Source organism: Phaenicophaeus curvirostris, chromosome 9 (assembly GCF_032191515.1).
Source record: "Phaenicophaeus curvirostris isolate KB17595 chromosome 9, BPBGC_Pcur_1.0, whole genome shotgun sequence".
In the NCBI taxonomy this organism is placed as follows: domain Eukaryota; kingdom Metazoa; phylum Chordata; class Aves; order Cuculiformes; family Cuculidae; genus Phaenicophaeus; species Phaenicophaeus curvirostris.
In genome coordinates this window covers 32,646,106-32,672,446 of record NC_091400.1, presented here as the reverse complement: position 1 = coordinate 32,672,446, position 26,341 = coordinate 32,646,106, and the positions used below count along the sequence as shown (strand labels likewise).

Sequence of the window (26,341 nt, the reverse complement as noted above, 5' to 3'; positions counted from 1 at the left end):
AACGCGCGCCGGAGGGAGCCGAACGCGCGCCGGAGGGAGCCGAACGCGCGCCGGAGGGAGCCGAACCCACCCGAGCGCCCACGGAGAGAGAGAGAGAGAGAGAGAGAGAGAGAGAGACGAGGCAGGCGTTAGTGAGAACAGAGCCGTTTAATAATCCAAAGATCATTCCCGTCCCCCGCGGGTGGGTTACATACAATCAGCTTGTCCGAATGCCTTGGAACCGAGTTCCAGGTTACAACATGCAAGGGACCGTGAAAAGATTTGGCTCGTTTCTTGTATTCGTTAGGTTTCTGAACAGGCACTTACACGAGGGCGTTGGGAGCGTCTCTGGCTCAGGCAGCCAAGAAGAGAGTCCAGACCTGCTTTATCCGGCGCTGCCTCGCTCCTAAAGCAAGCTAACCCCTGGCGCTGGCGGCGAGAAGCCTTGGAACCACAAGCGCAAGAAGCCTTCCTCACGGCCGGCTCTGCCTGCGCAGCCGTGAACAGATGAAGGCCGACTCCGTTAAGCTAGATCTTCAAACTCACATGCCTAAGAGATGATTCAAGACAAATGCTCTGCCAGACGAGCTTCTCACAGTTTTAAGGCTCGCCGGGCTTCAAAAATACCTTTCCAGAAGACCACAAAAAGCTTGTTTGCCCTCATAGCTAGGAGGATGTCCTTCAAGGACGTTTTGCCTTTCCTGTCAGGACAGTGAGGAGACATACTGTGAAAGCATGAAGCCAGGAGAAACCATAGTTTCTTGTATTTGCAAAATAATCACCGTTTCCAGCATTTATTAATTGTTTACATTCAAATACATTATCGGCTCAGCACCCCAAGGTGAAATCATGACATCTCTACAGTCACCAGGCAACGAATGCCAGTGTCAAGAGTGATTATTGGAAGAGGGATGGTAGCGAGCCGTGTGGGACAGGGAGCGAGAGCAGAGATGTCCTACCAGCAGATTGAAAGCTTCTTAGAGACCTTGGTAAGGTGGCTGAAGGCTCCACACTTATCACAGTCACAGTGCATCTACGTGCGGTTTCAGTTAAACCCGGTCTAACACCGTAATTGGAAGCCTTGGAACAAACGTGCCTTCAACCTCGATTTTGTGTGATTTAGTCAATCGTGTAGTTTCAAAACAAAACAAATGCAAATAAGCAACATTGGAAAGAAACATGCAACAACATGGAGGGAAAATGCTTTAGTCTACACTGTATAGGTGATCAGCAAAAATCAAATATAACCACCTACCATGCATGGAAGTAACTAGATTTAAGCGTATGTATATCCAAGTGCACATAACATTATGAAATAAAAGTAAATGTGCAGTATAAAATAGTAGCTTAAGAAAGTTCCAGTGTTTGAGAAAGCACTTTATTTTAAATGTATATACATACTTGAATGTTTAACTGAAGAATGCTTTAGTAGTATGGTAAATGCAGCACTGCAAGATGGAAGAAGACAGTTGTAATGGGAATTTTGGCCTTCTTTTCCCCACAGGCTGCTACCATCTTTAACCTGCTGAAGCTTCGCAAAGTTTTTCGCCTCATACCAGTTCACATTTCAGGTTGCTCGGCAGACGCTTGTGATTCTGGAGATTCAAATCGCTGGTGAAAGTTTGTTCGTTGTTTCCTCAGCTTCTCAGGAGCTTTTCTCCATAAAATTATTTCCTATTTGAGGAAGCAAACACTTTTAAACCACCACTCACCATTAAGCCAGCAGCATCCGAGTTCCTGATAGGCAGAGACTTTGTGGGGGGGAGGGAAACACATCACCACAAACATCTCTGCATCCCTACCACCTACAGAACAGCACAGCACACAAAGTAACCGAAAGACAACACAACTAAGTCTGCATATTTAGTTACTGCCTGAATGCTTACGTTTACCAGTCTTGAGCAGTTACCTGCTAATTAACAATCCTGAATCCCAACTTTGACAGCATTAAAGAGTTCAAGGTCTTCTTCCTCCTTTTCTCAAAATCCAAAGGCCATCATAGCCACTGTATGTTCCAGCTACCTCGTGTTTTCCATGTTTTATTATACTGCCTTGTCTATTCTTTAAAAGGAAGATTCTGATCTAATCTACATACCTTCATTCTGGTGACCCCTTTCATTTTTCCTTTACTCAGCATGACTTTTGTCAACTTTTGTTACATTTTCAGTCAGATGTCTTAGCCTTTATTACAGTTTTGCACTTTTGAACCTGGCTTAATGCTGGGAGGGGAAATGTACTTGCAGTAGTTTAAGAAAGCAAGCAAACAAATGTACCTGTAGCTCATTTTACCTACAAAGTGTTTTCATACAATCATATAATCATAAAATCACCAGGTTGGAAAAGACCTCTGAGATTGAGTCCAACAATTCCTATCTGCCACTGAAACATATCCTTAACTACCTCATGTACCTCTTTTCAATACCTCTAGGGATGGTGACTTGGTTGAGTCACCAAGGGAGGAGGGAGGTGGTTGCCTCCCTGGGCAGCATTTGCCAGTGCCCAATGACCCTTTCTGTGAAATTTTTTTTCCTGACATCTAGTCTGAACCTCCCCTGGCGCAGCTTAAGGCCATTATTCCCCCTTGTCCTGTCCCCCGACACTTGCGAGAAGAGCCCAGCTCCCTCCTCTCTACAACCTCCTTTCAGGTAGTTGTAGACAGCAAGAAGCTCTCCCCTCAGCCTCCTTTTTCTCCAGGCTAAACAACCCCAGTTTCCTCAGCCCCTCCTCGGAAGACTTCTTCTCCAGCCCTGTTGCTCTTCTCTGGACTCGCTTCAGAGCCTCAACATCCTTCTTGTGGTGAGGGGCCCAGAACTGAACACAGGATTCCAGGAGCGGTCTCACCAGTGCCGAGTACAGGGGGAGAATAACCTCCCTGGACCTGCTGGTCACGCCGTTCCTGATCCAAGCCAAGATGCCATTGGCCTTCTTGGCCACCTGGGCCACTGCTGGCTCCTGTTCAGTCGCTGTCAACCAACACCCCCAGGGCCTTCTCCTCCGGGCAGCTCTCCAGCCAGACTTCTCCTAGTCTGTAGCTGCACAGGGTTGTTGTGCCCCAAGTGCAGGACCTGGCATTTGGCCTTGTTAAACCTCATCCCATTGGTCTCAGCCCAACGGTCCAGCCTGTTCAGATCCCTTTGGAGCCTCCCTTCCCTCAAGCAGATCTACACTTCCTCCCAGCTTAGTGTTGTCTGTGAACCCACCAAGGCTACATTCAATGCCTTCATCCAGGTCTTCAATATTGAACAGGACTGGACCCAGATATTCACAGTGCAAGGCTGTTGGGTGGCACTGAGCATCACATCCTTGCTCAAACAGCATCCGTCATCCCCCCTGTATCCTTTCTGCAAGCTAACGTTTCCTCTACAGCTTCCACTACTCGCCAGCGGAAACTCTAGCACCATTCACAAAGCACAGGCAGCCTCTAATGTGCTGAATATTCAAAGCAGTGCGTTCAACAGCCCAGACAGTTCCGCAATGAGATTCCTATAGACCATACCTGCTGTTTGAAGTATCGTCTGTCTTCTTCATCCACAAGTACTAGATTTAAGAAGTACCTCACTGAAAATTTTTTGTTGACATCCCTCATTGTAGGAGTTGGGTCATAGCCTGCTAAGAACAGTCTGATAGGAATCGATTCACCTTAAAAAAAAAAGTTCCAATTAGCCAATTATTTCCTTAAAACTGCGTATCATTAATGCTGTTTCAGAATGCATAGGAAATAAAGGCAGTTTCCCAAGTGCTGTATGTGGGCCTTCCTTGGTTTAAAAAAAAAAAAACCCAAAACAAAAAGGAAAATGCCCAACCACACTGAACAGAGGGGCAAGCCTGAAATCAAAAGTGCAAACACTTTCTCCATGGAAGTATGGTAGCCAGGCAAGACAAAAGCATCAATATCTTGTACCCTCTAGAGCTGGCACACACCGGCGCAAACCAGACATTCAGTCTGGTTTGAACTAAATTGGTAAAAGGATCAGTCATCAAATTCCCAGTGGTAAATAATGGTAATAATTACAGGACCCCACGTGAAAAGCCTTAAGTTGATCAAAATATCTGCTTTGAAAAGGGAAATCCACTATTGTTCCAGCAAGCTAAGGAGAAGTGAGGTTTCTCCAAGAAAAAAAAACAAACAAACCAACAACATAACCAAGTCATCTTCTCTCAAAAAGCTTACCCTTTAAAACAAGCACAATTATTTACCTTTAACTGGTGCACCATCCATTATTTCATACTTGGCAATGGTTTCAGTCTCTGTGGTGGTACTGGGTCCTGGTGAAACAAGTTTTCACTGTGAGAACTCACACTACCGTTTTAAACGTTTACAAAGCTTCATCACAGCTATTTCAACTCTGCAGCATTTTTTGCCTTTGTGTTGCATATGTTACACACAGCTAAAGCAAGCAAAACCATCTCCCAGGCAGCGTATCTACTTCTAACTCCGCATGCTGGCAGAGAAATGGCAGGAGCCAGTGCTTCACAGGAGCCCGGGGCACACAGGCTTTAAGAGAGGGACAAGCTTGCAGGGCAGGACTTGTGGAAAAGTTCTGTTTGCGGGCAACTGTTACCACCAGGCTATGATCAGACTAGAAACCTGAAGGGATATCGCCCAGCACAAAAGGCACCTTTCTCCAGAGCCCACAGTGAAGAAACCTAGGATACCCACGAAAGGCAACAATAAAGCAGAGTGTTCTGCCCTCCCTGTATTGCTATGGGAGCTTTCTCATTCTCCACACCAGCTGCTCGCTAGGGCCCCAGCCACTGGGTAATGAGGTCACGAGCCACAGCCTCTTACTGCCTTCCTCATTCCAGAGTGTACAAGCCTGATGTGCAACAATCAAGCTGTTTCTGCTTCAAAGCCTCTTGATATTTCCATCATATCAGTGTTAGGTTGACTGAAAACAACACGTTTCTAGAACATGAGATTCACACCACTCTTTTTACTAAGCCCACTTCGCCAGATAATCTTTGCAGAGGCAAAGGGGTCTTTGGGATGCATTTTACACCTCGCTCATTATCAAGGCTGCATATTTATGCCCAAGTTCCATTTACAAGTGTTCGTGTCTGTGAAGCTGGCCCAACAGGCACAATCCCAGAACAATACTAGACGAGCCACTTTGACTACTAAGTACGATGACCAAAGCACGAAACGCCAGCTGGAGTCAAACACCAGTGAGAGAGAAGCACAGGGAGCATCAGTTCAGCCAAAGCTGCAACTGTTAACTTCGCTCTCCAGGTTTGCATAAGGCTCAAGCACATATACCTTGCCATTTCTTCTGGACTTTGTTTCACTTACCAATTCCAGTGATCTCCTTTTTGATAAGCTGCAACTCCATGTGCTGAATTTTTATTCTTACTAAGAGGAAATAAATTTTTCCAACAATCACATCCTTTAAGTGATACCTTTAAAAGAGCAGAATGGGGAGTTCCATTAACAAATAACCACAACTTTTACATCTTCTTGATACAAGAGGCAGTTACCTTATCTTCCTGTTAACCACTTAGAGTTACTAGAGTTAGAGTTAACTACTTACTTTCCCCAGTGAGTAAAGCATCTCAGCCAGACCAGTGCAATTAGTACTTTTCCATTATTGTGGTATTAGTAAAGAAAGTACTACAGTTACAATGAAAAAGCATAAATACAGAAATCAAGCCTTAAATGACTTTCCTGTCAGTACTGACAGCAGAACAGACAAGTATTTCTTAAAAAGCCATTGTGTAATTAGTAATCAAACAGCTCAACAAAATAATATTCAAAAATGTTGTTTTACATTTTAAGTCTCTTGATGTCAGGTTGCTCAAACATTACATATTCTACCTTTTTATCCCGATATATTTGAATGTGTTTTGTTCTAAGTGACACTTACTTTGACTTATTGTATTCAAACTCTATATGAAGACAATCTTCAATGCCCACTTCCATTTTAATGGAGTTGTTTACATCTGGGTACGTAGCAAGCTGGTGAACAATCAGATCATATTCCTTCACCAAATCTGACAGCCGTCTCACTATTGTCACTTTGAGAAAATACCTAGGAAGAAAGCCCCCAAGTCAGCCATAATTATTCAGATTTGCATTAAGTAAAAGCCCTTGTATTTGCATGAAGTAAAAGCCCTTTGATTGTTGTTTTTTTTAAAGGAGAGACAGGGATTGTCTTCACTTGATAGAACTAAAAGAAATTTAGATGTACAAACAACACCAACTTATTCCAAATACAGTAGAGCAGAAAAAGCTACATTACACCACAAAATCAACTCCAATCAGGGCACACCAGCTACTGCCCATTACAGGGTTGATTTGAAACCCAAAAGAAGGAAGGAGCTTATCCGCTAATTCATAAACTTGCTGCAAGGGAGGAAGGGAGAGAAGACTTAAAGCTACAAACCTCAGTCTGACGTTGGCACCAATGTAGGATTCGTACGGCTTCTCAACCTGCATGAATTCAAAGTCATAGCTTCTGCTTTGGGTCAGCTCTCCGGGTAAGGCCAGCTCTTTCACTAAGTTTACAAATTCATGGGTATTGCTTTTGTCATTGAAGAGTTCTAAAGTTGAGGGAAAAATATAAGTTTCAGTGTTTATTTTTAGCAAGGAAAGCACTCTACTTTGGTAGAAGCCTGGGGGAGAGGACAATAGAAGCAATTAATTTGATTTAAGTTGCACATCTTAAACCAAATGTTTTATCCAGTTTTTCAAAGCTACCATCAGTTTCAGCAGCCTACAGTGAGCATTCCTAAGGTGCTAACTGCAATCAACAGAGCACATACTTGAAGCTTCATTAGCATGGCATCTTTTTAAACAACAATTTAGCTAGCTTTAATAAGTACTTCTTGCCTTGCATTCTCTGTAATTAGCATTACCCAATTTTGGCTTCCAGTATTTATCGCTGAGGGGTAAAAAAAATCTAAGCATCACCAAGACTGGCTCACTTTGGACAGGCCAGTGATCCCAACTGGTGTCCCGCCGATTAACACCACCAATCAAATAGTTTACTGTTACTACTAGTCTACAATTAAATGCTTTATTACAAGCACTGGTCCAAGCCAATCATTTGGAAACAAGTTCTTACACGTAAGGACAGACACACCAGCCCACAGAATGGCATCTCTTGTCCCCAAGCCATGATTATTCATCCCCAGGTCTGTGTCATGCAATTCACACCAAGACAACACTTTAGAAAGTTTGAAAAAAGTGAACACTATCATAAAAGTTATCCAAGCACTTTAGTATATAAAAACAACCTTCTCTACAATTCACAGCTGAAAACATCAGTGGTACTGAGTTTTACTAACGATGGAGCTTTTCATAAGAGAAAAAAAAAAAATGAACTAAATACACCAACTCCACAGTTTATCATTGCCAACTTGGTAGAAACTAACACTAACCCACATCAGCTGCTTATTTTCTAATTACCTAAGGTGTGCCTTGTTTGCTACAACAGTATTTATATAATACTCGTTTATTGTTGCATATCCAATACACTCGGTGCCAGTCAGAAAGGTTTTACTCTTCAGAGTTGATTTCAAATAAGGCTCTGACATGCAGCTGTAATGCAGACAGATCACACTACTGGGATGTTTTTTGTGTTAATATATTAAAGCTTGAAAGGATGTAAGAAAACTTGGACAAGTACAAGAAGTAGCTGAAAACACTTCATTATTCTGAGGATTTCTAACCAGAAGCACGACAGAAAGTCTCAGAAACACACAAAATTCAGGAAACACTACATCAAATTAAAGACATTCAGGGAATGTAGCTGTTACCTAACAGTTCAGGCACAGGGTGCTGAGCCTACAGACTGAGGAGAAACATAGTTTGTGAAATTCCAAAGTGATGGTATGAGGCTGAAACTTGGAGATTTAACTCCAAGGGGGACAGTAATGCAAAGAGCCCTCTAACACCGAGGGAAGGAATTTTAGCATCAGCCTAGGAGCGCAGAGAGATTACCTCAACTAGTGGAAAAAAAGTTTAGATGTGGTCAGGGTTCTCCATAGTTCAAATGTAACTAGCTTTGGATACAGTTGTAAAAAAATATTTTTCAGGTCAATGCCATATTATGTTACTAGAAAGCACAAAGGCCCTTTGAAGCTTCAATACCATCCTACCTTAATAGTATAATAATAAATTTCAGAAAACCAACCACCAAAGAATTATTTTAGAGGTGTTCTCCTATAGGCTGACCCATCATTTCTTTTCTATGCTGCTTCTCTTTCAGAGCCAGAAATAAAGACAAGATGTAAGAAGTGTGACACAGGAAGTACACCAATTATTTTGGTGTAGGACCTTAAATACAGGCAAAAGCAGAAAAATAAAAAACCCAAGTACTTTGATTTTGAGTCTTAAATCAGCGTCATTCATCATTTATAGCCAGAGGGAAAACTGTGTTTAATTTCAAAATGAATAGCTCAACATCTATGAAGCAGAAGCCATGCATACCACGGCCATGAATTTATTTTTTAGAAACCTCTAGTATGTCTTAAACTCTTAACTCGTCTGAGACAGACTGAATACTCACCATCTCAGTTCTCCCTCACACATACACATCTTCCCTCCCAATGACTTTCTGACTAGCACAAATTAGTACATCACTTGCATTAAAATGAGGAGGATATAATCTTCCTTTGGCACTTGTTATCCACGAACCCAATTGTGCTGCAATCTTTTAGCCAAACTGCTGACAGTCACAAGTGCCAAGTTCCATAAACCACAAAAATTAACATCCCTTTTATAGCTTAAACTCACCAATTTGTCCTACAAATTCAATTCTAATTCCTTGATGCTCTAGTCTCTTCCCAGGCTGCCTGAAGGAGATGTTCACCTACGGGGCAAAAAAAACACCAGTTAAGTTTTTTCAACACTTTCACTCTAACACATGACTTCAGTAAAAAGTAAAACACATTACTAAGTACCTATGACAATTGAGATCTCTTCTCAACAGCACTGCCTGTGCGTGAAGGCAACCAACCAAACAGCTGATTACGAAATTAATAATTACTAAAGCATTTAAGGAAAATCGAACCATCCACAAGACTGAATTTAATAACTAAGCCTGAAACTTTCAAGTCTCAAAATGAAGGATCCAAGCCAGAGATCAAGCAGAGTTCACATAAGCCAGTCAAGACCCTCTTGCCATCTTCGAAGGCAAAAAGCTTCAAAGCATCTTCTAACAGCCACATTTGGAAGTCCAAAAAAGAACTGCCATGTGATGCGTTCCTTTCAAATCAAGTGAACTGAAGTCCCTTCCTCAGCAGATGGCCAAGTATCCATGTCAGGGAAGTCAAATAACAGATAATTAAACCCACTATCCAGATCTTCATTTGTGAAATTGATTCTCACAAACAGACCTTACCTAACAAGAAAAGGTTCTACAAGGTTACTTTCTATGGAAAGATGTAAATATTAAGCCTATTTCTTATGACGCAGTGATGACTGGAGAAATTCCTGTAGCTTAAAATCCTGTACACCATCAATTTCAAAGAAGGAAGCAAACCACTTTGTGGTGAAAAGGAAGAGAGGCAGAGGGAAGCTGTCCAATAAATTAATGTTCTTCCAAACCTCCTCATCCCACTGTGCTTGTGTTGGCCAAAACTCACCAGGCACCTCTCAGACATCACCAATACAAGCAAGAAGTGCTCAGGCCAGTGAATATACAAATGCTAGTTCCCTCAGTTTCCTGAGTTTAAGGCCCATCATGTGACAGTTTCACATCCCTGAAAGGATCTTTCTAGAGAACTAAGATCTTAGCATCTACTCTTCGGAGTAGAAAGATATGCAGTGACAATGAGTTGGTCAAGATTGAAGTAGGTATTAGCAGTCAATCTCAGAACCCAATACCTTGCTCACATTTCTTGGAGAAAAAGCAAATCATTGCAGAACTATTCAGAGAATGAGAACGGCTCCAGTAAAACCAGAGAGAGGGAGGGCAAGGAGTTCCTAGGTGCAATACCAAAAGTAGAGGAATTCCTCTGGCAATCTCAACTTCACTTTTTTTCTTCCAACAAGAAAAACTCCTGTTGACTCAGCAGCCAGCTAAACATACTAAGTAGCTCCTCTGATGCAATTCCAAAAACCACTTCAGGGCATGCAACATAAGGCTTCACTTTCAGGGTATGCAAAGCAGGTTAGCTGCACCGCAGCCAAAAAGTACTGTTACACATGTCAGGTTGTGGATCTTGGAGTTAAAGGGGAAGCAGGAGGATTCAGTTTAGAATAGTTTTCTTGTCAGACACAAGAACAGGATTGCACGCGGTTGAACAAAAAGCTTATAACTACACGATTAATTGAAACAAATAAACAGCTACTGCCCAAAAGGTACCGTTTTATCAACTGCCTGAATGACTACGGTTAAAAAGATCATACGTAGGGAAATACTGCTTCCCCCTTGAATAACAACACAAACTGAAATTGCAGCTCTTGCTTCTATCAATTTGTCATTTAATTTCCTACAAGCATCTGCATGCCAGACAGTCACTTAAAAAGAAAAAAAAAAAAATAATTACCTTTCCCGAAACAGATTCCCCATCATAGAAGAGAAAATGCTTTTCTACTTTACCATCTTCTGTTTTGATTTCTGCAGTTTTTCGTGTTTCAGCATCATTAAGAATAACGTCAGTCTCACAAACAGGAGCGAAAAAGCCTCCAAGAAAACTCTGGAATAACAAGAATTAAGCAAGTTACTGCATAGTGAAAGCTCCATTTTAAATGTGGGATTTGCTTGCAGCTGCACACTATGCCTTGGGGAAAAACATTTGTGCTTCCATGGAGTTACAAAGCCATCATGTATTACAGACCCAAGAAACAGCAATTACAATAGACAGTTGTTCATCTAGCAAATAACTGAAATCAGGTCAGTAACAAACAGCGACAGCTCGTACAAGTTATAATGTTTGTTAAAAAGTGCACAGTGTCATTACTACTACACTAAAACACAAAGAAATATTTATGCTGGAAATATACCCTCAGTTTCTGTCACTGCAAAGTTTCCAATCACTGATTTCACTTTTAAAAAAATTAATCATTTTTAAACCACACTTAAAAAAAGAAAATCTTTTTAACAAATTTATTCCATCTGGTTTAGGATTTAAGATATTATGCAAAAAAAACTTGTCTTGCTTTATACCCACTCTAACTTACTGTATAAACAGCAGTAACACGGATGACCAGGATTAGGAGGAATAGCAGGAAAAGTAGAGTGAAAAGAGATAACACAGGATATATTACAAGGTCTAAACGTAAAGCATCCCTTGGGTTGGCGTAGGAGAATGGGGACTTTATTTGCTGCCTCTTTCTATGCTCCGTAGTTCTCTTCACAAAAAAGGAGAGCACTAGCAGGTTCCAGGACAGCGTTTCCTGGCACAACCTACCCCGGCTACACAGTTCTGCATCAGACAGAGCGGCTGTAAGAACCTCACCCGTAACACAGCTCCAGGCACCAATCCACCACAAGCATCAAATGATCGTTGAACATTTGACCAGCATCAAACACAAGAAACTAGGAGAAAACGGCCTTCGACCTTGCACAAACACTTCCTACAAGAAGCTACAAAACACATCAGCAGCTCTGTGGGAAACTCAACAAGATTAGTACAGAAGTCCACATTTTCTCCTCAGAATTAGGCACTAATCTACTTTGATGTACTCCAGCAGACAGCACTTCACTGATTCAGGGAGACTTTATTTTTGAGAAAGTGCACTGTGTTCTTTACAAGACCATCCACGCCAGTGAGGTGGTCATTGGCATTTCAACAATCTTATCTCACAAACTGAGTAAAAATACATTTGAGACCTTCTGAGAACCTGAAGTTTGAGTAGCGTTAATAACAAAACATTAAGAAGAAAGATGTTTCATCTGAATGCTGCTGCCCAGCAGCAGGAACACAGGGTAGCTTTTTGCTTACCCACACAAGTCAAGCAAAGACACAGCACAGTTCTGAGCTATAAATCAGCAACTCACACAAGACTAAACCAACTTCGTATTTGTCCAGATAGCAAGTGGCTCTGGCTCAATCCACAAAGACGTTATGTATCTAATTGAAATCTAGCTGCATCTACTGCACGTTCGCAGAGGAAAGCAGAAGCAGATGACCAACAAGGTGGTCAGACAGGGACAAATGGTCCTCAAAGTCTTCAACAAGCATATACTCCCAGTACTTGCTGAAATGAGAAATAGATCTTTTCTAATGACTGCGCACTAGAACCATTCTTGATTTTTGGCTCCTGAGGAAATGGGACAGAGAAAGGTTTCAACAAAAATTCCAAACGTTTTAAACCATTACACAAGTTACTTTTGGGATGCCCATATTTTTTGCCTTAGAAATTCCGCACTCCTCCTCCAGATTAGCCTTATATTTCACCCTCCCCCAAGCAAACACAGAAGCACATTAGCTTTAAGTAAACACAACACAAGAGCTCTCACAGGACCTTCCAAATTACGAAGCTGAACCATGATTTAAAGCAGCCAGCCAGACCTAGCATTGGTAACACCACTTCTCAAGGCGTATTTCAAGTGCACCGCACAGAGATTAGCCATGATCTCATCTAGAGAGGACAAGAACATATGGAATAAAGAGATCAACAGCTGGTATCTCCTCCAGTTGCTATTAGAGGACCTGCTGTGGGGAAACTACGCAAAACAAGAAGTATTTTAAGAAGCCATCATATGGCTTATTATGTTACAGCTCAGGAAAATGAAGAGAGAGAAATAAAGTTTTCAGAAGGGGGCTGTGTTCGTGACTGCATGAAAAAAACAGACGCTGAAGACTGCGCTACATCAGGACTGGGATCAATTCATGTTCAGTCAGTAAATGTTTCAGCAGAAACAAGTTAGTGTACTAGAGCACTGCATAAATCTCAACTTATCTGCGCAGCTTGTCTTAGTGGGGTGAAGCTTTGTGCTTGTCAGCACAGTTTTCATGGGACAGGTTCAGGTAAAACCAATTCAAGATTTTAGGTCTTGCAGGACTCCCAGCAGCTGATCCACACAGCAGAAATACCAACTGGGGCTGCACACGGAACCCTAAAAACCTTCTGCATGTCCAACAGAGACCCACCCAAGGAGCTTCAGAACCTTGAAAAGCATCAATCCAGTGGAATCTTTGGAACACATTGTTTCAAACCCAGCCGTAACACCAGGCGCCCTGCCCAGGCCCCGCCGCTCTCGGCCAGACAAGGGAGGGGAGCAGAGGGGCGACGGGGGAGCGGGAGGGAGAGGGAGCAGCCCCGGCCGCTGTCGATTCACGGGCCGCCTCAGGGCCTCGGGGAGGGCAAACGCGATCCGGGCTGCGCCACCGCCCCCCACACAGCCCGTAAACCCCGCTAAACCCCCGCCACCCGCGCGGTTCCCGCCGGCTCTGCCCTAACCCGCCCCCGCCAGACCCGGCCCGGGGGGGGGAAGGAGCGACACCGGACCGTGAGGGGGGGGAAGCGCGGAGCCACAGGTGGGAACGGAGCGAAAGAAGGGGAAAAAGGGAAAAGGGGGCCGGCTGCCGCCGCTTCGGAGCGGGCTGCGGGGAGGGGTGGGGAGAAGGACTCAGATCGGCGGCCCCGCCCGTCCCCGCACTCACCATGGCGCGCGCCCCGCCGACACCAGCGCCCGCCGCCCCGCGCCCCGGTCATGTGACCGCGCCCCGCCCCGCCCCACGTGACCCCGCGCGCCGCGCCGCGCGCGCCCGGTCACGTGACGCCCCGCCCCGCGCCCCGCCCCCCCCGCTGCCACGACGAAACCGCCTGCCCGCAGCCGCCCCCCGCCCCGACGCGCGCCCTCTGTCACGTGATCTCTATGCCACGCCCTCTGCCCCTCACGTGACCTTCGCCCCGGACCCGCTTTATCACGTGACCCCCCACGGTCCGTCTAGGCCGCGCCCCCACCACACACGTGACATCACGGCCCCCTCCTCCGTGTCCCCGCCCCCAACCCGCACACGTGATCTGCGGCCCCGCCCCCGTCCCCTGTCACGTGACCGCGCCGCTCGCTGAGGGCGCGATGGTGGCGCCGCCTGGCGAGCGGGCGGCGGCAGCGCTGGGAGGGCTCGAAGGGTCCCCTAATTACACAATTAGGGCTTGGGGGGGTCTCTGAGGGTCCCCTAATTACACAATTGGGGCTTGGGGTGGTCTCTGAGGGTCCCCTAATTACACAATTTGGGCTCGGGGGGGTCTCCAAGGATCCCCTAATTACACAATTAGGGCTTGGGGGGGTCTCTGAGGGTCCTCTAATTAACAATTTGGGCTGGGGGCATCTCCAAGGATCCCCTAATTACACAATTAGGGCTTGGGGGGGTCTCTGAGGGTCCCCTAATTACACAATTAGGGCTTGGGGGGGTCTCCGAGGATCCCCTAATTACACAATTTGGGCTGGGGGTGTCTCCGAGGGTCCCCTAATTACACAATTAGGGCTTGGGGGGGGCGCAGGGGAACATGAGCGACCCTCACTTTTAATATGTGACGATAACATCCACGCAGCTCAGGCTGGATCCTGAACGTGTTCCAGAAGTGCTCGGACAATGCATGGAGATGCCTGGCGTGATGTTGGGGTGTCCTCTAAGGGACAGCAGATGGTCCTTGAGGGTCCCTTCCAGCTCAAACCCGCTTTCCCACCGCTGGGACGGCAGCCCCACGCGCAAAAATCAAAGGGCGAGCTCAGTCCAAGCAAAGCAGTAAAGATTTTTATGACAGGGTTGATTTGGAGCCGGTGGCTGCGGGAAGAGGCGAGCGAGGCCACTGCCGTCGCGAGGAGAGCTACAGGAGAAAATCCTCCGCCGTCAGCTCCTGCTTCAGCTTCCCACCTTGCAGGCCCGCAGGGAGCACGGGCGGCTTCGACTCGGGGAAGTCGTCTCCGAACCCCGACCCCACGTCCGGCTCCATTCCCACTGCGGCATCAAACCCAGAGCCAGACTCCTCGTCCGACAGCGGGAACACGTCCCGCAGCTCCTGGTATCGCTTCATCCTGAAATGCAGAGCAGAGCTGGCTCACTGCGAATTGCTTAGTTTATTTTCTCTGAAAGTCTTACGAGTCACGAGTCTTCCGAGGAGCGGCTGAGAGAGCTGGGGGTGTTTAGCCTGGAGAAGAGGAGGCTGAGGGGAGACCTCATTGCTCGCTACAACTACCTGAAAGGAGGTTGTGGAGAGGAGGGAGCTGGGCTCTTCTCCCAAGGGACAGGATGAGAGGGAATGGCCTCAAGCTCTGCCATGGGAGGTTCAGAGTGAATATCAGGAAAAATTTTTCACAGAAAGGGTCATTGGGCACTGGAACAGGCTGCCCAGGGAGGGGGTTGAGTCCCCTTCCCTGGAGGGGTTTAAAAGACAGGTGGATGAGGTGCTCAGGGACATGGTTTAGTGGCAGATAGGAATGGTTGGACTCAAAGATCCAAGAGGTCTTTTCTGACCTGGTGATTCTATGATTCTATGAAAGGAACACACCGAAGCCATGGGTGGCCACGCTGTGGCAAGTCCACCGAGACAAGGATACTGGACGTTTTTGGGCACCAGCATCAATGAGGAACACGCAGCAAGTGAACTTACAGAGACGGGTCTGCCATGGGAGGAAGGATCCTGTTGGCCCCGCTGGTGGGCATGTAGAACCAGGGCCCCTTCTCTTCGATGCAGTTGGCGGACCAGGCGTTGGGCCGGCACCTCACTCGCTGGTACCTTGCCTTCTGCACCGGGGCACCTGACCGAATCAGCCGTGCATTATTGACTGGGACCATGCACTAGGAACTATTAACTTTATGAGCACTTAGTAAAGCTTAAAGGAGCGGAATAAAGTCATTTGTGCGGCCCTGATTGGAACTGGATGATCTTTAAGGTCCCTTCCAACCCAAACAAGTCTATGATTCTCTGATTGCTCTACTGCCTAAAAGCAAATTAACCCTGCAGAGTTTTTTTGGGGGGGGTTTAAGCAGCTCCTGATAAGCAACATCCCTGTTCTCAGAGACATCAGGCACATCTCACACACAGCACCAAGAAGTCCAGAGGAATTAGAAACGGAAACCCCAAGGGGAATCATCACCTCACGCTGACATTACAGCAGGGCTCACCCCCAGTTCGGGGCACAGCACGTTCCCGGGTAACCCGCAGACTCGGCCACCTGCAGCTTCCCCCAAAGCTGGTGGAGGTATCTCAAGATCTCTGGGGGACAAGCCATCCCACCGGAGAGCTCGCTGCTGTGTCCTCCCTTTCTCTGTTGGCTCCAGCAAGGCTCAGGGCCAACCACGCTTTGGCTTTGCCCAGCTCAGCTCAGCCCTTCTGAGTCTGATAAGTTTTGGTGGGGAGTTTGGTGACAAGGTGTGCCAAGAGCTGCAGGCTGTGGGAGCAGATTAGGGGATCATGTAGGAGTAGAGACAGTTCAGGCATCTCCTAAAGATCTCCCAGGGTTATGTAAACCCATCATTTTGGTTCTGGTGGCCCCCGATGCCTGATCAGGGCTGTCACTGAAAAACGAGTCTTCAAATAATACCAAAAGGAGAAAAGAAGGATTGCCAAGTAATGATAAAAACAGCGGCATTTTGTTCTTCCTTTGGTCTCATGTAATTAATTTGTTCTGAAGTCTCCTGGTGCATCCTCCCCCTGTTGGCACTTTACCTATATTTCCTTGGTTTCTTGGGAATATCCTCCCGTGATTACACTTCTTTATTGCCCTCTATATTTCCATAATGTACTAGATGAGTTTCAGCTACCTCCTACACTCTTCCGTAAGAGAAAAAAAGACCTCACGGGTATCATTAATCACTTCTCTTACAGCATATTATTCCTTTTTCATACCTGTTTGGTTTTTTTTCTCTAGTGTAATAGTAAGGTTTTTATAATAACAGCAGCAACAAAATAAACAACAATAATTTACAGGTAAACAACGTACAAAAAGCAGGCCATAGGCTCTCAAAGATCAGCCTCCAAACGGTAGATGCACGATGAAAGCCTATCACTATCGCAGCCTTGGTTTGGAGACAAATTATACTCTACATGCTTGAAAAGCAATTCACTCACGCAAGAAACGAGTCATCATGAATCAACATTTCCTTTAGCTCCTTTAGTGCTGCATGTTGCAATTTCTCTGTACCAAATAAACCGTTTAATTTCCTCATACTTACCACTGATTGCCTTTCCTGCCCCGCCAAGCAAGTGGACCGTGGTAATTATGACACAGAACTATTACATACTTTGTCTGTAACTACATAACTGAATAACAGTACAGAACGGGACTGTTGTGAGAGGAACAATCAAAAAAATATACATTGAAATACATGTATTGAAAATACACCCACATCCAGCAACTTATTTTTTGAGGTCTTTCTCTCACAGGGGCTGGGAAAGGGACACAGAAATGCTCTGCTAGCAAAAAGCACCTTTTCTTACCATTCCCCCTCCGGAAAACAAAATGTTAGCAGCACAGGCTTTCTGAGTAGATCTCAGAACCTCTAGAAGAAAGTCGGTTTGAAAAATTTGGAGGCTGCCTAGACTGCATAGCCCAGAAAGAGGATTACCAAGAGAACAACCACCCTGTTTTACCTTGTGCTGTGTATCCCACAAAGAGGATTAAACAAACAGCCAGGAAAATCCTCCCATTACATCTGATAAGGAGCTGCATTTTGGCCGGCATCCTCCTGCTCGCCACCAGCTTTCCCCACGGCTTCACACTTCAGAAATATGACGGGGCAAGGAGATCGACTTTTAGAAAAGGTTTCCAAAACCTCAAACCCAACCCATAACCTGCGTCACTGCTTCCTGACTGACGGGGCTGAGACACGTTCAGAAAAGCCCAGCGCTCTGGCCTCTCAGCCTTCATCACTGTGAAAAAAAAAAAAAAAAGACAGATCCCCACTGCCTTCACCTCCAGTTTTGCTGGAGGAGAAAAGCAAATCTGGGAACAATCAGCTTGACTGAGGGCGTGTGCTGCCGGCACCTTGTGGTCCAGGCACGTGTGCCACCCAGCGCCTGCTCGATGCTCAGAGGGCTCCGGGGCATTTGCTGTCTTCTCCAGAGAGAAAAAGCAACACTTCACGTCCTTCAGCTTTCAACCAGCTGTGTTCTGGCATTGGCACTGGTGGTGGTTTTCCCTGCCTGTCTGCAGTTGCTGCATGTTTCACTGGCTGGGAAATAATCTTTCACAAATCATAGAATCATAGAATAACCAGGTTGGAAGAGACCCACCGGATCATTGAGTCCAACCATTCCTACCAAACACTAAACCGTGTCCCTTAGCACCTCGTCCACCCGTCCCTTAAACACCTCCAGGGAAGGGGAATCAACCATCTCCCTGGGCAGCCTCTTTCCAGTGCTCAATGACCCTTTCTGTGAAGAATTTTTTCCTAATATCCAGCCTAAATCTCCCCTGGCAGAGCTTGAGGCCATTAAAATGTAAAGTAGCTGAGGATTCACTTTTTTTTTTTAAAAAAAAAAAAGCAGGATCATAGATATCCACAGTAGAACTGAAAAACTGGTAAAAAATCATAGAGCACATCCTTGTAGAAACGCATCATCTCCTTTCTGAAAGGCCACCGCAGATTTGCCTGGCTCCGATAGCTGATCCGGGGCCGCCAGGTCATTGCCGTGCAGCACAAACACCCCAGGAAGCATGGCAAAGGGTTTGGACAGCACGTGGCTTGGCAAGGAGCTGGCTGGGAAAGCCATGAAAGCTCTTACATAGGTGTGAGTGTAAAGCCTTTCAGCTAGTTCGTACCTATTTCTTGTCTTTTAGTTGGGATGAAAACAGGCTGGAGTTCTCTTAAGAATAAATTACAAGGTTATCGAAGCAGTGGGGCTTTTTCTTAGTCATGCCATCAGCTGCTGGATTAACTGAAGCACTGACAGGTGGGCTGCCAGCACCTTCGACAATGCTGCAACTGGTAGTGCAAGTTGACTGGTGTTAAATCTATTTTTACCTGGTGGAAAGTCCACAGAGGGGCCCTGGTGGGAATCTGGGCTGAGTGGTGACTTTACCCACAGCCCGATGCTCGGCCAAAACCCCACAAGTGGGCGGAGAAGACTCCTCCAGCTGGTCCCTGCAGTGGGCTGGGATTTACTTCCAGACCAAGGGGTTGGGCTGCAAATTAGGAATCGACGCAATTTATTATGAACACTGGGCTTTTTCCTACATAAGAAAATAGAAGAGTCAAACCAAGCAGGTGCAGAAGGACTTTTGTGCAGTGGTTAACCTACCAGCATATTTTTTAATTTGTATTTTTAACATCAACCCTATTTTCTTTTCTTTTTTTTTTTTTCCTTTAAAGTGCTGCTCAGCATCAGTAGGAAGCTGGGTGAAAGCAGGGGGGAGGCAATCAGCATCCGCCCTCTGAGGGCTACACAAGCTGTTCCTGCAATAACACCTCGCATTTTCCGCTGGTCACAGGCACACACAGAGCCCTTCCATGCCCCTCCAGTGTGAGCAAACGACTCCCCACATGGGGAATTTCTGCCCTGGGGCTTATTCCACCCTGGCACTGGAAGCCCCACGGATGCAGCTGGAGCAGTGCCCACCAGCAGGCACGGCTTGGCAGGGCTGGGAGTAGGTGGGAGCTGCAAACACCCTGTATCTGGAGGGGGATCTGGCAGAGCTGAGTTATCTGTCTGGTACCATCAGCCGATGGGGGAACTTGTAGCGCCGGCAGTTTTGCCACACGGTTTTGTTGTGTTCTTTTGTGTCACCAGCGCCCCGCAGGAAATGAGATTGCTCGACAATTGGTAACCATGGGAAGACCAAAGCAAATTTTCCACTCTCCCATCTCACGTACAACTGCGTAACGGAGGCCAGAAACCCGTGGGGAGCATCAGTCTGTGCCCGTCTCCTCCTGCCCTCCTGTGCCTGGATGTGCTTTGCAAGCTCCCCGCCTTCCTGCGAACGTGGAAGTGACACTGGAGACCTGGATTCGAGGCAACCTACAATGGGCAAGTCTTAAAGAGTAAAGTGTGCCTTTCATGGAGTGTCCTGGGATGCCCAAGGAATGCTGTGCAGTCATTTACCTCCCTGTAAACCACTCAAGACCTGAAATGCAGATAATCAGCACAAATGAAATAAAAAAATCTCATCTAGAGGTGGTGCCCACAAATTGCTGAAAGTTAACACACTTTTTCTTAGAACGCTAACTTTGAAACAGGCCGTTGTATGACTACCAGAGTTTAAAAGAAGTCAAATATTTTAAATCCACAGAGGAGAGGAGAGTCTCCATACCTTGGCCAGCTGCCTCAAATCTATCTCTCATAAACTGTTACAAAGATTCATAGAATAACACTCCTCTTGGACAGATTCTATGTATATAGATTGGAAGATCAAGTGCTCCAACAGAATAAGTCTATAAAATGAAGAAAATTCATAGAATGGTTTGGGTTGGAAGGCACCTTAAAGTCCATCCTGTTGCACCCCCTGCCAAGGGCAGGGACACAGGATCAGGCTGCTCAATCCAACCTGGCCTTGAACACCTCTAGGGATTAATGAGGAGCAGATATCTGAGAATGAAGCTCTCACCTTGAGGCCAGAGAGAAGATTTAAAATATCATGCCAACACGATGGGAGTGTCACCATCCGTGCCCACCAGTGTTTTGCATAAATGTTTCCCACCCATCGCTTGATCTCCTGGAGAATTTTTTTTTCAACTACCACACTGAAGCACTGCCATTATTTTCAAATCGCATGCAAAGCAGATTAAGAGCTTTGCATTTTTGTAAGGCATTAATTTGGGGAGCAGGAGGCAGGTGGAGCGAGGGGGCTGCCTCAGCACTCCCAGCCCCTCAACCGCACACCCGGGACTCTTCATTATGTGCCTGAAATACCTGGGAATGGTCCCTCAGCTGTAATAAACACTTAAGAATCTAATGGTGAATGGCTCATAACTCTCAGTCTGTTTTACCTGCCAACAGGCTTCAGAAGTAATGAGTAATTTGAGTAATATTGCTAAATGGGGACCACAACACAGGAGCGCCCGGTATGAGCACATCCATCCTGCTGTCAAGGGCAGGGGATGGAGAGCAAAAAGAATTCCCAGTGGAGTCATTTCAGTAGCCTGGAGGGATATCTCAGGGGTGGACACCAACCCCTGCCCTGTGGGTGCAGGTTTGCTTCGCAGCCTGTATTTCCAACAAGCAGGCGGCCAGCAGACAGGCTCCCACGCTCCTGGTGTTTATCAGTGAGGCAACATCCACCTAGGCAAGGGGGCCTGAGAAGGAAGTTTCTCATTTATAACATAACTGCTCAGAAATCAGATAAACCCAAACTGCTGCGGGGTCACTCTGCTCTCAGGGCTCAAGTTTTCCCCTGCCCCTATCGGTGGGAGCTCACTCCTGGCTTTGGGGGATCCAGGCTGATCCCTGCACCCTTCAAATGCTCTTCCTCAGCAGTGCAGCAAAGCCAGTTGGAACCATCAGGGGTCCCGAAGCGCTGGGCCTTGCTGGCGATGCTCAGCTCTTTGTTTGCTTTGCTGGGAAAGTCAAAATCACAAAATCGCAGAATCACAGAACTGTTTAGGTTGGAAAGGACCTTTAAAATCATCAAGTCCAACCGTAAGCCTAGCAATGCCAGGTTCCCACTAAACTCTGTCTCTAAGCGCCGCATCCACATGTCTTTTAAACAGCTCCAGGGATGGAGATTCAGGGCAGTACGTGGCATCCCTCAGTCACTCATGCTACTGCCTCTTTCCTCCCAGGGCAGTATCAGAACCTGGGCCATGGAGATAAGATTCAGATCTCACAAGAAATCATTAACGCTCACATGCATTGTGCTGGAATTGGACGTTCACTGCCATCTAGATTGCACACGAGAACAACAACTTGTTTTTTCCCACGATGAAGGTCGACAAGTGCATGGGGAGAGATCTTCGTTGGAAAGCCGCAGCAGCATCAAGATCGAACGCAGCCGCCAACTGACAAGAAGCAGCTAACAGCCTTGGCCCATCAGCCATCTCCCCTCTGCCAGGAACGTTAGCTGAGTGATAGGCCTGTCCTTCAGGAGGAAAAGAAGCAGCTTTCCTTTGTGCTGGGCTGTACAACACCTTCTGCTTCCACGGGCTGAAGCCCAGTGAAACAGGAGGTTCTGGCTGGCAAATTCAGGACTATAGTTTAAGAGCAGCCCTGCAGAGAAGGACTTGGGGGAGCTGGTTGATGAGAAGCTTGACAAGAGCCGGCAACGTGCACTCACAGCCCAGAAGGCCAACAGTGTCCTGGGCTGCATCAAAAGCAGCGTGGCCAGCAGGTCAAAGGAGGTGATTCTGCTCTTCTATTTCTCTCTTGTGAGACCTCACCTGGAGTGCTGTGTCCAGCTCTGGAATCCCCAACATAAGAAGGAGATGGAGCTGTTGAACGGGTCCAGAGGAGGCTACAAGGATGATCCGAGGGCTGAACCACTTCCCATACAAGGACAGGCTGAGAGAGTTGGTGTTGTTCAGCCTGGAGAAGGAAAGGCTTCAGGGAGACCTTATAGTGACCTTCAAGTACCTGAAGGGGCTACAGGAAGCTGGGGAGGGACTGTTCACAAAGGCTTGTGGTGATAGGATGAGGGGAAAGGGGTATAAACTGGAGAGGGGCAGATTTAGACTAGACATAAGGAAGAATTTCTTCACTATGAGAGCGGTGAGGCACCGGCACAGGTTTCCCAGGGAAGCTGTGGCTGCCCCATCCCTGGAGGTGTTGCAGGCCAGGTTGGATGGGGCTTTGAGCAGCCTGATCTAGTGGAACTGAATGATTTTTAAGGACCCTTCCAACCCAAACTATTCAATGATTCTATGACTCTAAAAGCCATAACTTGTAAAGACACAACACAGCTGCTTTTTTTTCCTTCCTTTTCCTACTTCAAAGAGTCAGGCTTTCTATTTTGTCATCTCTTTCAGCACAGAAGAGGACTTGGACAGGGGTCAGGCAGCAGGGAAAGCCGAGGCCTGGGACAAGATTTATCTCACCTGATCTTTTCAGCAAAGAGCGCAGTGGGGAGGCCAGGCCAGGCTGACCAAGACTCACAAGACTCTCCCACTTGCAGCACTGTGAGCCTTTATGGTGCAGAACTCAGTGGGACACCGGCAGCCCTGTGTCTTTCCATGAGCCCCTTGGAACACCAGCAGCTCGGTGCTATAAGAAAACACTAAGGCAAAGCACCTGGAGAAGTGAAAAGAAAAAGGATTTGAGTTATTTGCCACAAGTTCCAGATGTGGAGGGGCAGGATGGCTAGCGCTGTGTGACATTCACCAGGGCTGGGTGTCTGCACTCAAACCATCAGTAAATATTTGGCGTAGAGAGTCAACTTCACCAGCAGGAGGTTATGCTGCTCGTTATTGTCCTCAGCTGCAGATCACATGCTGGCAATCAGACCCAGCATCACGAATTTCCATCTCTCTCTGTACCAGACATCGCTTCTAGGGTGTCACTGCCTCTGCTATTTAAAAAGTCCTGGCTTTCAGGTGGAAGGAGGCTCTGGGTCCACTTGATCGTGTCCTCTCATGGGCTGCTGTGGAACTTCCTGGGTGTTTGCTGGACCCACTGGCTATCCAGAGGTGGGCTCCAGGAGAGCAGGAGGAATTTCAGGGCCAAAACTGAGTGGTCTGAGACCCTGTCTGGGATCTCTTGTTCCCCTCCAAGACAGTTGTCACACAGGAAAATCAGCTTGTTAATTCCTTTTTTTTTTTTTTCCCCATGCATTTCACCCACGGATGTCAGAGCTCTCCAACGCAAGCTCTTGTGCTCCTGTTACGGTGTCAAGTGACTAACACCAGCGCACTCTATCACATGCCCATCGCAATCTTTCACTCAATCACTCACCTAATTCCTCTTCATTTCAGAGAAAATTGCATTAAAACCCTTGAACAGCAAAATCCTTGCTTCCTTTTCTGATGCCAACCAGTCTCTTTTACAGCCACAACGGGCATGTAAAAAGATTTTAAGTAATTAGCACAAATTAAATCATAGAATTATAGAATAGTTTGAGTTGGAAGGGTCCTTAAAGATCATCTAGGGATCTAGGGACACCTCCCACTAGATCAGGCTGCCCAAGGCACATCCAACCTGGCCTTGACCCTTGAAATGCCAAACTTTCCAGCAGTAAATATTTAAAACGTTGCTAAAAACATGTGAATTATTGAAGTCTTGGGTGCTAAGGGGTCACATTATCAGTCACTTCTTCCTGATCTAGCATAACACACCTTGTTTAGCATCCCAACAGTCCAACAGTCTCTCTCATACATTGTCTGGATGCTCAGCTGTAAAGGCACGGGGGGCACAATGGTTTGGGAAAAAAAGGCAGTTGGACAAACAGTCCCTGTCAGGAAACTGCTGACGGCTTGTGTGCCGGCCCACGACAAGGGAAAGCTGGAAACCACCAGCCAAACTGCACAATGAAAAAAGCACTAGCCCTTTGGACAGAGTTCCTGGCAAGTCCATAAAAGCACTTTTCAAACCAAATTTAAAATCTACATTAGCCACTTGTGGTGAGCTCTAAAGCAGCCGAAGATGTTGCAACTGAAAAGGAAAGCAAGTTGACAAATGCTTCTCACCACAAATTTACACACTTGATTTTAATGTAACAGTCTTTAGCTTTGTAACTTCAAGGCTGTAGAAGGGTTGGTCTTCCTTGGAAGACAATTTCAGGGCATTTTGTAATGAAAAGTTCCCCAGAAAACATTTTGGTAACGCTGACCAGCTCAGTCTATTAAACGATGCACACAAAGCTCGTCTGTGCTCTCTCAGTGCTGAGTGAGAAGAAAACACCAAACGAAACTGAAATGTGTAAAGCCACCCGTTAACAAGATCAGTCTTGTTTCTCACTGTCTGATATCGAGCTTAATCAGGCTCCTGCAAGATTTCCGGACGTGGCAGTGCCGCAGCAATCACATGCAGCGCGAGCACCGCACTGATACACTGAGCCATCTCCACTTTGCAGACAGGGAAGGGAACCACCCGCCTTGCCAGGGCCACAACTCCCAACAGAGGAGCTTGGGGGGGCGGCAAACGGAGCAAACCAGCCCAGGGACCTTTTGCTTTTGCCACGCTGAGGCAGCAACCGCCACAGGCTGCTCCCCTTGCAACACAGGAGACCCACTTTCCTGCTCCAAAGGGGAAGCGAGGGCTCGTTTCTGCCCGCTTCCCCTGGTATTTCAGCTGGGTTAAGAGGAGAGAATGGCAACAGACGTGACTATCACCTCCTGCTGCCAAGGGAAAGAGAGAAAGAGCCTCCTTTCATGGGCATGCAGGGAGAGACAGAGAACAAGGCACTGGTTTCTTTCTCTCCTGAACTATTTAAGCACAGCACAACCTTCCCCATCGACTCATTTTATAACGCACACCATGCCTCTAGCCAGCGTGAGAATTTAGAGCACTTCAATTAACACAGCACTGTTTCTAACCAAACCAAACTACTTCTTGCGAGTATTAAAGTGTTATTTGAAGCAGCACATCAAGGTTATAGCCCCCGAGTTCAGATCTTGCACTTGATACAAATTCTGCACGAACAGGCTTGTTTTAAAGCTCGCTGCTTTATGCTGGGCAAGGAGAAAAACAAAGTAGTAGAACAACAGAAAGGAGGTTTCAGTTTTAAGATTTTTTTTTTTTGCTGTACAAAGAGGAATAGAAATGCAGGTTAAATGGAGTTCACAGGAACCTAATCTTTAATTAATCGTTGAAATAAACGCCTGACCTCACACATCCTTCACAGTTAAAACTCAGCATTCCTGAAGGGAGCTTTGATGCCTAATCCAAAGCTCTCCCCTTTTTCAACCAAATACACAATCTTACTTCACTCTCTCAAAGCGTGGAACAAACAGGAATTATTCAAAAGGTTTCCTTAAAGAGACGTGCCTTAAAAGCTCACGATGTTGTCTGGTGTTGTGCTGAGCATCTGGCTTGATATAGTCACCAGAAAGAAAGTCTATTTAGCTGGTGGTAGTCCTGAAAGTTCACTATAAGATTTGGAAGAACAGGCATCATTGGTTCCTGTAACTCCTGAACAGATATGAAATGTATGTAATTGTACTACACAGCTTTTAAGAACAGCTGCAAAGCTGAACTGTTCTATCTTCAGAGGACAGAGAGCTCTCCAAACCACAGGGCTGTGCTGAAAAAGCTCCAATCTCTCTTATTTCTGGGCCTCCTTAAGTAGGGACCCACTCCTACCTGTCTGCTGAGCTTTCTCTAGGACTTCAGTGAATTCGGGGTGTCCCTCTGCTCACAACTGCTGGTTACAGGGGACACGCAGCCCCGCACGTCACCCGGCTTTGCCTACACTGCAGGTAACTTCTAACACCCACTTCAGACCAGCATTGGAAGGATACGACAGGATTATTCTACCTGAAAAGAAGAAAGTTATTTCGGATGCTGGTTTAACCCACAATTCCTTAAATGACAAATAAACCAAGTTTGATGAGTCAATCCTTGCTTTAAAAAAATTTGCTTAATAAAGCATATGGGAGG

The 26,341-nt window shown here is 46.3% G+C and overlaps 2 protein-coding genes across 2 annotated transcripts; both read right to left on the bottom strand.

The window, feature by feature from the left end:
• Positions 1–1,335: 1,335 nt before the first annotated feature.
• On the bottom strand, positions 1,336–13,617 carry VPS26A (VPS26 retromer complex component A). The gene is made up of 9 exons (XM_069863579.1): positions 13,534–13,617; positions 10,471–10,620; positions 8,714–8,789; positions 6,360–6,516; positions 5,841–6,005; positions 5,270–5,376; positions 4,177–4,245; positions 3,476–3,618; positions 1,336–1,653 (listed from the first exon to the last, which is right to left on the bottom strand). Exons 1-9 carry the CDS (start codon positions 13,534–13,536, stop codon positions 1,540–1,542), a joined length of 984 nt encoding a protein of 327 aa, XP_069719680.1. The 5' UTR covers positions 13,537–13,617; the 3' UTR covers positions 1,336–1,539.
• A 988-nt stretch (positions 13,618–14,605) lies between these two features.
• Positions 14,606–17,660, bottom strand: SRGN (serglycin). Its single transcript, XM_069863403.1, has 3 exons — positions 17,471–17,660; positions 15,488–15,635; positions 14,606–14,912 (listed from the first exon to the last, which is right to left on the bottom strand). Exons 1-3 carry the CDS (start codon positions 17,559–17,561, stop codon positions 14,705–14,707), a joined length of 447 nt encoding a protein of 148 aa, XP_069719504.1. The 5' UTR covers positions 17,562–17,660; the 3' UTR covers positions 14,606–14,704.
• Between the last annotated feature and the right edge of the window lie 8,681 nt (positions 17,661–26,341).

Coding starts and splice junctions, on each gene's coding strand:
- VPS26A (XM_069863579.1), bottom strand. Junction 6,517..8,713: donor TGAATTTGTAGGACAAATTG/GTGAGTTTAAGC, acceptor CCTCAACTTTAG/AACTCTTCAATGACAAAAGC. Junction 1,654..3,475: donor GACGATACTTCAAACAGCAG/GTATGGTCTATA, acceptor TTCCTCAAATAG/GAAATAATTTTATGGAGAAA.
- SRGN (XM_069863403.1), bottom strand. CDS start 17,561: ATGCCGGCCAAAATGCAGCTCCTTATCAGATGTAATGGGAGGATTTTC. Junction 15,636..17,470: donor TGTGGGATACACAGCACAAG/GTAAAACAGGGT, acceptor TGATTCGGTCAG/GTGCCCCGGTGCAGAAGGCA. Junction 14,913..15,487: donor CCCATGGCAGACCCGTCTCT/GTAAGTTCACTT, acceptor TCTGCATTTCAG/GATGAAGCGATACCAGGAGC.